The sequence below is a fragment of the Ambystoma mexicanum genome, chromosome 9, assembly GCF_040938575.1.
Source record: "Ambystoma mexicanum isolate Mex_15411 chromosome 9, UKY_AmexF1_1, whole genome shotgun sequence".
NCBI lineage: Eukaryota > Metazoa > Chordata > Amphibia > Caudata > Ambystomatidae > Ambystoma > Ambystoma mexicanum.
In genome coordinates, this window is record NC_090931.1 from 154,202,891 (window position 1) to 154,215,609 (window position 12,719).

Below are 12,719 nucleotides of genomic sequence, written 5' to 3' on the forward strand. Positions count from 1 at the left end.
CCCTCGACGCCTCAGACGTCAATGTCTTCCTGGAAGACCTCACAGGTGCACACGGTCTCGAACGCGTCGAGGACCGGGACCTGGATCTGGAACGGGTACGTCGAGAACGAGTCTCCTTGTCCGAGCGGGACCTCTCCCGTGACTCGTGCCGACCACTCTTGCGAGCGGTGTCTCACGGCCTCTCACGACCGACCCCACTCGGGGGCACGGACGGCTTAGTACCCTGCGACTCAAGAATCGCCAGCATTTTCTTCCCGAAGGAAGCCCATTCCTCTGGCGTCGCACGGCTGGTGGGGTAAGCGACGTGCCGGGCAGAGTCCTCCGAAGAGGACCTGGAAGACGACCGTGTCGGCGCTTCCGAGAATGCCTCGAAGAGGCTGAGAAGTGGCGCGACCGACTCCTAGAAGGAGACCCACAAGACTTCTGACAATGACGCGGAGAGTCACCCCTCGAATCATCCGTCGAAAGCCCCGCAGACTTCGACTTCTGGGGCTTGGTCACCCAACCTACCGACAACTTCTTTTTACGTTCGCGTAAGGCTTTGGACGTGAGCGACTGGCAGTCGATACAGTCATCCGTGTCGTGGGCCTCCCCGAGGCACCAGAGGCAGGCGTTGTGCGAGTCCGTTACAGACATCTTGGACCCACACTCCCCGCACTTCTTGAAACCCGGACGCGGGGTCAAAGACGAAGTAGAAGACATTTTCACACGAAGGATTATCACAAAAACGAACAGGTTCGAAGAACAGAACTCCAAAGAGTCGATGCGTTAACCGAGATTCACGAAGCAACACGTTCGCAGAAAAAACGGAACTGAGGCTACGGGCGTCGTGCGTCCTACTTATCACATCGGATGACGTCGGAGGAGGTCCTCGGCGATGGTGTTTCGACGTCATCGACGCAGACGCCGAAAAGTTTCCGAAGCAGCACAGCTGTGATGATTACATGCCATAGATATGGAATACGTCGGAGGACCCAATCCCCTCGAACCGTCATGTTCCAAATCGGAAAACCAGGTGTCCCACAATTCGCTGTCGATATTGTTTGTATTTAGTTTTGCTGAATGTCTAACAGTGGGGGAACAATATGCATTAAAGTCGCCTCCTATTAGGAGATCATCCTCAAAGGAGGTGTTTATTGCCATCAAAACTGTAGAGGGTTCATCAAGGATTGGCAAATGCTCTTAATCGTCGGGTTCCAATAGATATTAACTAGGACCCCATTTAATTACACATCTAACAACAATGTGTTAGTCAAGATTGTATGTAGTAACCCTGTGGGAGTCTACACCAGCCTTCTCCTCTTGGCAATAGGTAACACAACCTTTGGTATAGGCCTGTACTACACAGGTTGGCAGAGTGACTGAGCAGCCAGGCCTATCTCAAGAGGGGTCAATGTGAGCTATAGAGGTGGAACATACAGATTTACAGTGACAAGTATTCAAATAACACACAAGGTTTCTTATTAAAATAATTATTTATTCATTAACAGTCAGTTTTAAAATAAGCCTTCTTTAAATATGCAACAATAAAATACACTTCAAAAATGCACTCAGTTTCAGTTAAGTAAGTAGATACCCTTTTGGGATGTCACACACGTCCTACACCTTGAGGTGACTTCAATTGCTAGGACACTGGACACGGATTTATCACTTGAACACTGGAGTTATGGAAAAAGGAGAAGGTTAGGAAAGGAAACAATGGTTAACAAGTTTCTCTGAACAGGTAAGTACTTTACAATCCCCCAATGAAGTAAAGGTTAACCCTTTCCCAGCTATACAACTAACTTATGTATGACTGTTTTGAGGGACAGATCAACACAAAGTCAAAGGGTCAGAAGAGTCTTCAGGGAGCTAGGAGAGCCAATGTCAAATGAGCAAAGTCTAGGTGAGCAGAGGCACTTCTTGAAGATAGCACAAAAGTCTTGCACAATGTTATATAGAGAATTTGTAGAAAAATAATCAGTTGGACCACAAGCTGGGAGGCGTGTGAATAGCAAAGATGCAAGCAACTCTGCAAAGGGCAGCAAATGCAAGTCTCCAGTGAGAGCAAGCAAGCTACACACAACAAGAGGCAAGTACCCCTAGTTAGACAGTACCTTAGGTTTGAAGAAGGGTCCAGCTGGCTTCTGTTCCTGTTGTAGTCCTGTTGTTCCCGGGCCTCAGTCGTGGGGCCAAGAGGGAGGACGTCAGGTGACTCCTGCACTATGGTTTGAAGGTCGGTGGCAGCAATAGGCTTACTCCAGATCACCAACATTTCACGGTTTCTGCTACTCGCAAATAGCATCATTGCAGTTCTTGGACACCTTGTAGGCTCCCCTTGCTTCTGGGGTCCAACACTCTGTCGAAGTGGCTCAGGCTTGGGTTGTCCTGCTTCTCGGGAGTCCTTAGGATCTTCCTGGAGCTTGGGTCCAGCATAAACATGATGCACTCGTTCCTGGTGTTCCTGTGCCCTGGCACTCTGTTCCAGAAGCCGCAAAGAAGTACAGCCAGCAGGGAGAGGGATTACATTCATGTTCGTCTTGGGGTTAGTTTCTCCTGCCAACCCAATGGAAGTAATCGTCCGTTCCGGGCTTCTCTAGTCGATACTAAAATTGGAGCTTCAGTACTGCAGCAGGGCTTCACAGGGCAAACCAATGGTCCAGGAGGGGCAGCAAGCTTCTCTTCCAGTTTCTTTCTTCGGTTCCTTCGTCCAGTGGTCAACTCTACCTCCCTTTCAAAAGACCTTGCCTTTTATGCAATTCTCTCCCATTCATTCACAGCCTAGCCGTCACTCACACAGCAGGATGGCTATCGTCCAAGGCCAGCCAGCCAGCCAATCACCTTTGGGTGCATTCCTGTAACCAAGGAGACCAAGCACAGGGAGTTTCGGGAAACTCCCTTGCTTCCTGCCCCTGCCAGGCATGCTGGAGCTAGAGGTGGGCTTCACCAGTGAATCCTGCTAAAGACAAAACTAAGGGGCCAAACTTGGTTTGGTGCGCAGAGTAAATCTCAAGAAGGACCTTTGGAATGGTGAAAAAAGCCGACTGGGGCTATTTTGACAAAATGGGCACCCATGGGTGCTATACTGCAGCTGCGCATGCAGCCCGCGGTATAAACACACAATGGTAGGAAAAAGTAAACCACCGGCCATTAATTGTAGAAAGGGTAAAATAAAAATGTTACATGAGAAGATAGACAAAGGGGATACTAAGTAACCGCTCCAGCACCCAATTGTATGATAGTGTGTGCTGGGTCTAAAAAAAGAAAAATATAAGTCAAGTCAATTTCACTTTACTACTCTTGGAAACAGTGGTTATTCAAGAGAAGGTATCTAAACCTTTGCAGAAATCGAAAGGATTTCTCTGTGACACTGTACTGATGGTCCTATGTGTCACAATGTAAAAAGATGATGCCTATGGAGTTTGTCAGACTGTAAAAACTAAAAGAAACCGTGTTCAAATCAAATAAAAATGCACGAGAGAGTGGGAAAAATGTCTCGCTCTAGCCAGGATAAAAATGAATAGTCCTAGAATCAAGCAAAAGAGCTGGGGGTATCTAATGTAGAAGCGGAATTAGCACATTTCTGAGAATTCTCCCTAACATATTTAATTAGATTTGACTGAAATTCGACCAAAAAAACTATCAAAAAAATGTAGTCAAAAGTAAAAGGTCAATGGTTTTTCGAACAAGCAGGCTAATACCCTTCTAAAAATGCTGTGTGAAATTTTGGAGACAAGGTCATGGTATCCCAAGCACTGGTTCTCTCTTTGTTGGACTATTGTAATAGCCTCTTTCTAAATCTTCCTGCCTCCACTTTTCGCCCTCTGCAACTAATCCAGAACAGGACTGCAAGACTTGTCCTTGGCCTCAAGCCCTGGGGATCGTATCTCTCCAGCTCTGTAATCTCTCCATTGGCTCCCAGTGGATGCAATGATTAAATTCAAAACCCTATGCATTGTCCACAAGGCTTTCTGGGGCCTGGGTCCAAAAAACCTGCAGCTATCCCTCCGCAAATACCTCCCCTCTCGAGCTCTTCGCTCCTCTAACTCCAACTCCCTCAGGGTCAGTCGGTTTTCAAATAAATGAGCTGGGGGTAGATCTCTGTCTTCGGCTGGGGCCTCCCTCTGGAACAGCCTCCCTGCCACTCTAAAACTTGAGGAGAACCATCTCAGGAAGCACCTCAAGACCTTCCTCTTTTCTTCTGCCTTCGCTCCCCCTCTCCCCTGCTGATCAGTTCTCTCTTGGCACTGTGCACCTGGCCACCCTCTGTCCTCCGGGCCCAGGTACCTGCTCACCCCGTCAGCCTCTCGCACTGCCTCCGGGCCACCCCTTGCACTGGGAAGGTCTGTAGCCATACAGCCCCCCCTTTTTCTTCCTGCACTTATCAGACCTACCCTGTCTGCTGCCTTAAACCTAGCACTTGCAAATTGCTGGCTGCACTACCACTGTTTGTTGCCTTTATTATTTATTTATTGTTATTTATCTGTTTCTCCTCTGTTTCGCACTTTCCACTTCTCCCCCTTCCATGCACTTCCCCTTCCCCCTCTCCCATGCACTTGCGCATTCTCAATGTCACTGGGCCTAGTAAGATCGCTGTTTTGTTCTCCCCTGTTTCCCTCCCTTGTCGCACTCTAAAACACCTGTGTACGAGCGCGATAGAAATAAAATATAAATATCAATATCAATGCCCCATTCAACTTGGGGTTGGACTTTTCAAGTCAGGGTTTCCATTCCTGTGGGCTGTTGGTGCATTTGTTATCTACTTAGCTTTCAAGTATTTGGGGATTGGGGGGTTTGAACTGTATGACTAGCACTGACTAACTGTATATATTTTTTATATTTAGTAATATTGTGTGATAACATTACCTGCTTGATTAATTTTCCGTGTGTGTTTTTGGGCCTAAAATATACTATTTATATACAGTCTAAGTGTAATCCTAACATATATCACAGTGTGGACTCATTGTGGACCCCTACCTGTTAGGTAAGAATTAGTGCAGTCACACTGTGTGAGACTACACAACACTTATCTGCTTGTTATTAGGCAACCCACCTTTTGGTATAGGTCTGTACTACACAAGTTGGTAGTGTGACTGAGCAGCCAGGCCCATCTCAAGAGGGGTAAATGTGAGCTGTACAAATGAAATTCGTAAATACAAGTAACCAAGGTTTCAGTTATAAATATTTTAATTAACTTTTTAAATTATCATTTTTTAGAAAGGCAATTCGTTTTAACAATATAAATAGGCTTTAAAATAAATTACTTTTCCGAACCAAAACAAGTTAGTGAATAATCGTTAGATATGCTTCTTACACAATTCCTACACCCTGAGGTGATTTCAATCACAAGGACAGTAATGGCATTTATATATCACACTAGTAAACTTTGCATATTCTGAGGTTTGTGCAAAGGAAAGGTTTAGGGAAGTAAAAAGGTTAGAACAGTTTCTCTTTAAATGTGAGGACAACTAAATCCTCCAATGACGTCTAGATAAGCCTTTCCCAGCAGTACCAGTATACAGCAGGCTACCACCTATGAGGGACAAACAATATCAAAGTCAATTGAGTTAGAAGAGTCTCCAGGGAGCCAGGACAGTCATTTGGTACACATTCTATGGATCTGATGCACTTCTTAGATCAGACTTTTGCACAAAATTAGAGAGGTTCAATGAAATCACTGTAGGGTCACAAGCTGTAATCAACTTGAAAAGAAGTTCAGCCAATGCAATTCTCAAGTGAGAACAGCATGGCTACAGGCAGTAAGACAAGTACCCCAAGCCTAAACAGTATCTCTGGTTAGAAGAGTGGTCCAGCTGGATTCTGTCTTGCTACAGCGGTGCAGACCCTGGTTCCTGAGCCTCAGTAGTGGGGGGAAGAGGAAGAACGTCTGGAGGACTCCTGTGGCAGTACTTGGGAGGTCCTCGGCAGCTACAGCCTCTTTTCAGTTCAGCGGCACTTTGCGGTTTCAGCGCTTAGCAAATAGCACTGATGCGGATCACTGATACCAGTTGGACTTCCTTCACTCCTACACTCTGGTGAGGGGACTTGAGGTCATGCTTCTGGAGCGTCTGGCCGGATTTATTACCGCTAGATGTTTTACTAGACTACAGACACTCAACCCCTGGCATTGGGCTTCCGAATCAACGGAGAGGCAAAGCCAGTCGGGGATGGTGCTCCAGTGTAGTTTGTCTCAGGGTGAGTTGGTCCCACTAACCCAAGGGGAGAAGTCGTTCCGTCCGGAGCTTCTCTGTCAAGGTGAAAAAGGAGATCACAGCAGCAGGGAATTCAAAGGTCCAGGAAGTTGCAGCAAGCTTCGTTCACGGTTTCTTCGTTGGGTGTTTCTCCCAGTGGTCGACTCTCCCTGTAGTCCCAAAACCCTTGTCTTTTAAGCAGGTTTCTTCCATTCATGCACAGCCTAGGCTGTCAATCACACAGAGTAAAAACCAAGAAAGGCCCCACAAACAGAAAATGGTGAAAAAAAGACAACAGGGGCCATTTTGACAAAATGGTCACCCATGGGTGCTGCACTGCAGCTGAGGGTTCAGCCTGCGGTAGAAAAGCACAATGGTAGGAAAACATAAAACACTGCCACAAGCCATTTAAAGGAGTGAGGGTAACACACATGTTACATGATAATGTAGGATAAGGGGCTACTAGGTGACCTGCCAGCACTCCACATAAGATGGTGTGTGCTGGACCTACAAAGAGAAAAGGTAAGTAAAGTCAATTTCACCTTACTATTCTAGGGAACTGTAGTTCACACAAGGAAAGGTATTTAAACCTTATGAGAAAGCTAAAGAACTTCTCAGTGACACTGCACCGAAGATGCTTTGTATCACCATACAAAAAGTAGATACCTATGGAGTTTGTCAGACTCCAAAAACATCTAAAAAAAATCCAAATCAGGTAAAAACACGAGGGAGTGAGAAAAAGGTCTCACTCACTCCAGGGTTAAAATGAAAAAGTATCAAGTCCAACAAAAGAGCTGGGGACCTCCATGGTTGAAAGGAATTAGCAGAGAAATGAGACTTCTCCCTAACGCAGGGTCTACAAATGGCCTGCACCATTGCATGGGCACCTTCTCACCCTATCACTTGGAACTTTGTTGGCATCCTTGGAGCTCTGCTGGGACCTTACCAACCTGCTGCTGCAGTCTCATCATGCGAAAGGGGCAGCTGGAACTCGGAAGTCTGACCATGTAGCGTTGCAAGGCCAGGCAACCCTGTCCTTGGTCGTGATCAAGGTTTGCTCCAGTCTTCTGCATCAGAGGGGTCTTCCTGTACTTATGAAACCAAAAGAGCTGGATCTTCACCCTGTCCAGAGTCCTCTGCAAGGGCCTGACTCAACTGCTGATGGAAGCCTGTGACCAGTCAGTAACTTCAGCCACGGTGAGCCCTGTTGTAATACCAGATTCCCTGTTGCTGGATTGGATCTATGTAAAAAAAAAAAAAAAAATCCCAAAAACTCAAGTTTCAAAATTGCAAAGTGACTTGTTGGCATTTTGTAACTCAAGCTTTTGGGATTGTGTTCATTTGTCCCGTGCTTTGCATTTAATGTATGCGGGGGACACCCCTGAAGCCCACAATGCTGTGCGTCGCATTTAATGTACGCGGAGGACATCCCCGAAGCCCATAGTGCCGAACTATGACAGCGGGGGACATGCCTGTTCAGCATTTTGGGATTCAACATTTTCTAGTAAGCCCAATGTGCAAAAAGCGCGGCTGCAGTCTTTTATTCTCGTTATTCTGGTGCAATATAGCTGGATTTGCAAGTCTGAGGACAAGATACCTTATGTTTCTAAGCACCCCTATCTCCACTGACTTGCGTTGGGCATAAAACCTTTATTTACAAAGTAGATTCGTTACTAGGACAAATGCGATGGATCCTCGGTCAGGAGCCCCCTCTCGGCAGCCGTCTAAGGCTTGGGGCAGGTGGTATACTCCCTCCATAGTTGGCGGACTATTTGGGAACTTCCTACAGTGACACTTTACAACAACCTGCATGATAAGATCACCTGACTGTTACAGACTGAAATCTAAAAAGTGTAGAGGTGGACTTCGAAAGCATTGTTCCTGTATAAGAAGGCATATTTTTAACTGTTGAAATTTAAAGTGGAAGGTAAATAATTTTGGGTGTTACTAAGCTGTAAATAAACATAAGTTTCATAGTGATTTTACTTACCAGTAAGACTTGATGCTTTTGGATGTACTAACCTGTGTGGAACTCTGTTCCTTAACAGACTTTGCTCTCGCTATCTGTACTACTTCAAAGCAAGCCTGCTGAGTCTAAGTCGGACTGCCTCAGCCAACATACCACTGAGTTCGGTCAATGCTTCAGTGGAAACTAGCTGTACCTTAAGGTTGATTTCTTAGAACCCCTCACAAGAGTAGGTTTTGAAAAACCCTCAGCAATAAAAATGAGCCAAGCATAAACTTGTCTTGTCTAAACACCACACAGAACAAAACCACCAAATCTCTTTTGTAGAACAGTACAGAGCCATCTAGCGTAAACTATACCGGTCTAACAGATGGCATTCGTCATTTAAGTCCAGAACCAATGCATTACTTAACTACCCTTTGCAGGAAATAAAATCCACATCATCTATTCCAGTCATCGGGCACCTCCCTTCATGACCTTAAAAGCATCCCACAGCAGATACAATCTCTACCACAGCTACTCCGTCAATACAAACCTGCACAAAGGCCAGAAAGCGAGAATCCTTTTTCTGTCGAGATTTGATCATTTCCAAAGCGAAGGGCTGGTTGCTGCAGAATGTGGCAGTCGCCTGCTTTAGCTGCTCTTCTCCTGCGCCACTAAACTGAAAGAGGGTACAATCTTTCAAAACCGGTAGGAGAGCACCACAACAAAGAGCTTCCATAACAGAAAATTAGACAAGCAGCCAACTGCCCACCCACAATGATCTAAAACAAGTGTGAAATACAAATCAAAGAGGATCTAAAACATCAGGAGTGACTCACCCCCATGAACAAACATCCACTCAAAAGGATCTAGGATGCTAGATAAAGACAGATTAAGAGCAGAGCCTAAGCAACTGCTCCCAAAGTAAAGTTGTCAATGAAATGCAGGGAAGCTCATAAACCATTTGTGGCGCACATGTGACAGACACACCCATAGATCTGGACCATGGTTCTGGGATGGTAGCGCTTAAAACAAGCAACAGAAAAACATTGGGAGAAACCATAAACCATGAGAAAAGCACTGATCCCATAGAAGTGAAACTGGATATCAAAGTAAATAAAAGATTTCAGTGGGATCATGCTTGCCACACTGCTTCAGACGTGCTGTCTGCTATCCAGGAATGGTGTGCCGCCAATGACCTCTGCCTTAATGCCAGTAAGACTGAGATTCTACTCATCGGCACACCCACTCCCTCCTTCCCTGCAGCTCTCTGGCCAGCCTCTCTTGGCCCTCTTCCTGCTCCTACCTTCAAGGCAAAAAACCTCGGGGTCATCTTCGACTCCACACTCTCCTTCTCTCCTCATATATCTGACCTCTCTAAGAAGTCACACTACCAGCTGCACCTCCTCAGAGGTATCCTTCCCTTCCTCTCCTTCCCCCAGAAGCTCACCGTCTCCCGAGCCCTGGTTCTCTTGAAGCTGGACTACTGTAACAGCCTCTATCTTAATCTGCCTGCTTCCACTCTCTGCCTTCTGCAACTCATCCAGAACAGAACTGCGAGACTTGTCCTTGGCCTCAAGCCCAGGGACCGTATCTCTCCAAGATTGAAATCTCTACACTGGCTCCCAGTGGCTGCGAGGATTAAGTTCAAAACCCTCTGCATTGTCCACAAGACCTTCTGGGGGCCTGGGGCCTAAATACCTTCAACTCTCTCTTCCTAAATATCTTCCTTCCCGAGCCCTTCGCTCATCCGTCTCCAACTCCCTCAGGGTTAGCCGCTTCTCGAAGCAACGAGCTGGGGGTAGATCTCTCTCCGCGGCAGGGGCCTCCCTCTGGAACAGCCTTCCTGCCTCTCTGAAACTTGAGGAGAACCATCTCCGGTTCCGGAAGCACCTCAAAACCTTCCTCTTTGCCTCTTCTTTCTCTCTCCCTCTCCCATGCTAAATCCTTCACTGAAACTGCACTGAATCTGCAACTGGGCCACTATCACCGACCTCGGTCCTGGCCCCAGCCACTCTCCACTTGCACTGCCTCCCTGGCAACTTCTGCACTGCGGTCTGTCTCTGTATCCCTACAGCCCCCCCCTTCCCAGCACTTGTCTGCACTTACTTTGCACTTGCCACCAGCTGGCCCTATTTATTTATTTTATTCTACTTACTTGTACTGCACTCCCCCCCCTCCCCTTTCCCCTTGCATTCCCCCCACCCCCTCCCCCTACGCTTGCACTTGCGCGATCTGAATGACACCTGGCCTAGTAGGATCGTTGTCTGTCTTCCCCTTGTTTCCCCCCTCCCTGCCTCGTCGCGCCTTGAAACACTTGTGTATAGGCGTGTTACAAATGCCATATCATATCATATATCATATCAGGCAGTTCAGTCTTCCACCACCATGCCATGAAACATGCAAGAGTATAGAAATATTTTTCACCTATACCCAAGAGCATTTCAAGTCCTCTACATGTATTCAAGGCAAGAAAGGGAAAGACAAGTATGCACATTTACCCAGCTGAGCAGGTCATCACCAATCTGGTCAACAACGGATGTCTCATTGCGTTTACGAATGGCTTTCATCTGGTCATTCAATCCCACTAAAATGAATTAAGTGAAAAGGGGAGAGCTTGCGTTTACCAGTGTCGAATGTAAGACAGGGCAGAATGCACAAAAATAAATAGAATTGTGACAGGATGTTTAAGGTAAATAATCATGGTTTGAAGACGCAGAGGAAGGGGAGGTAGTAACAGCAAGGGTAAAATGAGATGAGTTAAAAGTGAGAGCATGCGTGCAAGGGAGGGACAATAGGAAGAAAGGTGAGCATGCACCAAATAAAAAGGGCTTGGTGTAAGTGAGGTGATGAGTAGGTGCAAGATAATAATAATTGTTCTTTTTTTAACACGCTTAATACCGGAGACCAGTTTCTAAGTGCGAGACCAGGATTCAAACCTGTGTTGCTATGCATTATCTTGCTTCCAAAACAAACGACTTTCCCCTGAGCTATCATCCCATCCCAAGATGGACTATATAGACTTTAAGGAAAAGAAGAAAACTCCCCACTGAGAAATTAAGGGTGGGACGTTTCTTGAAGTTTGAGGTGTCCGGTTCTCTTTAGTCCATAAATTGGGCTATCGCTGAGCAAAGACGTTACCTGTTGAACAGAGCAATGAGGGCAGGGGATGTTTTAGGAGGGCCCTGACAGAAAGGTGTTGAGCAGACAGGAAGCGTTACTTTCTACTGCAACTCTTACCGTGTAGGTGGAGGATCTCATCAAGGTTGCAGAAGATGCCTCGGATTTCTGCAGGTGTAAGGATGGTCTCACGAGATAAACGCTGGTAGAACACTTGATCCAGGACAGTCAGTGTGCGCACATGAGCACGCTCTGTATAGAAGAGTTCTGAGCAAGGAGAGGGCAAACAAGTGAATAATTGTACAGTGCTCAAAGGTTCTCTCAGGAGTTAGAGGTTCCCCCACCCAACCCTTTCCCCCTACTGTGGGAACAAGTAGTCACAGGTGCTACTCACCATGAATGACTTCTTGCTGCTTGATCTCATGAGGCTTCATTCCTTGTAGGACATCCCGTCCCACCAGCTGTTGCCAATTGGGCGGATCAATCTCAACATCAAAATCATAGCACTCATCTTCACTGTGAATGTCACCAAAGGCCATGCTGTCTAACCTAGATAAAATTATGAGCAAAGAACCATCACACACAATTGCAAAGAGGAGAGTGTCCAAGAGATCCATCTATAGTCAAAACATTTGACTTAACATATTATTCCTTTGTCTTCACATTGTGGCAAAACTCTACTTAAGCGGGGGGCTGCAAGGATACTGTGTAGCTCAATTTCTTTTCTATGAGTAACATTTACTTTTTGTTTTGTGTACATTAGAGTCTTTGACAGTGCATCTTCTCTTTAATGTGATAATGTCTTTTTGAGTACACTATACTCAATCGCTGTGCCTCATGTTCCAAGGCCCGTTTCTTTGTGCCATCTAGCTTTTCGGCCATCTTCCTGCCCTTTCTTGTCAGAAATGGCAATGTGCTCAGAGTAAGTCCAGCCAAGGATTTAGTTAGTGCTTTGTGTCCCTGGACTGGTAGGAACTTGGGATTTGGACGGTCTAGTCCTAAATTCCAGCCAGGGTGCGCTTGGTTGCTGGGCATATTGTTTGTTTATTTATTTGATATTGCGCTGCCAAACCCAAAGGTAGCTGGGCTCGAACATTACACGTATACTTATAGCTTAGTTACAAATAAAAAACAAGTAATACAATTTGTGGATAGTAGTCGCATAGATGCATAAAGACATTAATAGGAATCAACATGAGGTGACAGGTACAGTACAGGCAAAGTATTCATAGAGAAGCAGGTGGTAAAAGTCCAGTTAGAAGGAGGCAGGGTAGCTATGGAGTGGTAGAGGAATCATTTATCCGGATCCATCTTAAGGTTTTTCGCCTGAAACTAGAGTAAGGTTGGTCAGATCTCAGATCAAGGGGAAGTGTGTTCCAGGTTTGGGCAGCTGTGACTGGGAACCTAGAGCTGCCAGCTGTAGACCGTTTAAATCTGGGAACTTCGAGGGTGTTGATGTTAGCAGATTTCATGGGACGGGC

The 12,719-nt window shown here is 46.2% G+C and overlaps 1 protein-coding gene across 6 annotated transcripts in view; it reads right to left on the minus strand.

The window, feature by feature from the left end:
- Positions 1–12,719, minus strand: part of ARHGEF12 (Rho guanine nucleotide exchange factor 12) — a 1,284,704-nt gene that overhangs the window by 377,486 nt on the left and 894,499 nt on the right. For all 6 annotated transcript variants that reach the window (XM_069614339.1, XM_069614338.1, XM_069614336.1 and 3 more), the window contains 4 exons: positions 11,633–11,787; positions 11,359–11,505; positions 10,620–10,705; positions 8,672–8,797 (listed from right to left, as the gene is read on the minus strand). In XM_069614339.1, the coding sequence (XP_069470440.1) occupies positions 8,672–8,797; positions 10,620–10,705; positions 11,359–11,505; positions 11,633–11,787 (514 nt within the window). The remainder of the gene's footprint in view (positions 1–8,671; positions 8,798–10,619; positions 10,706–11,358; positions 11,506–11,632; positions 11,788–12,719) is intronic.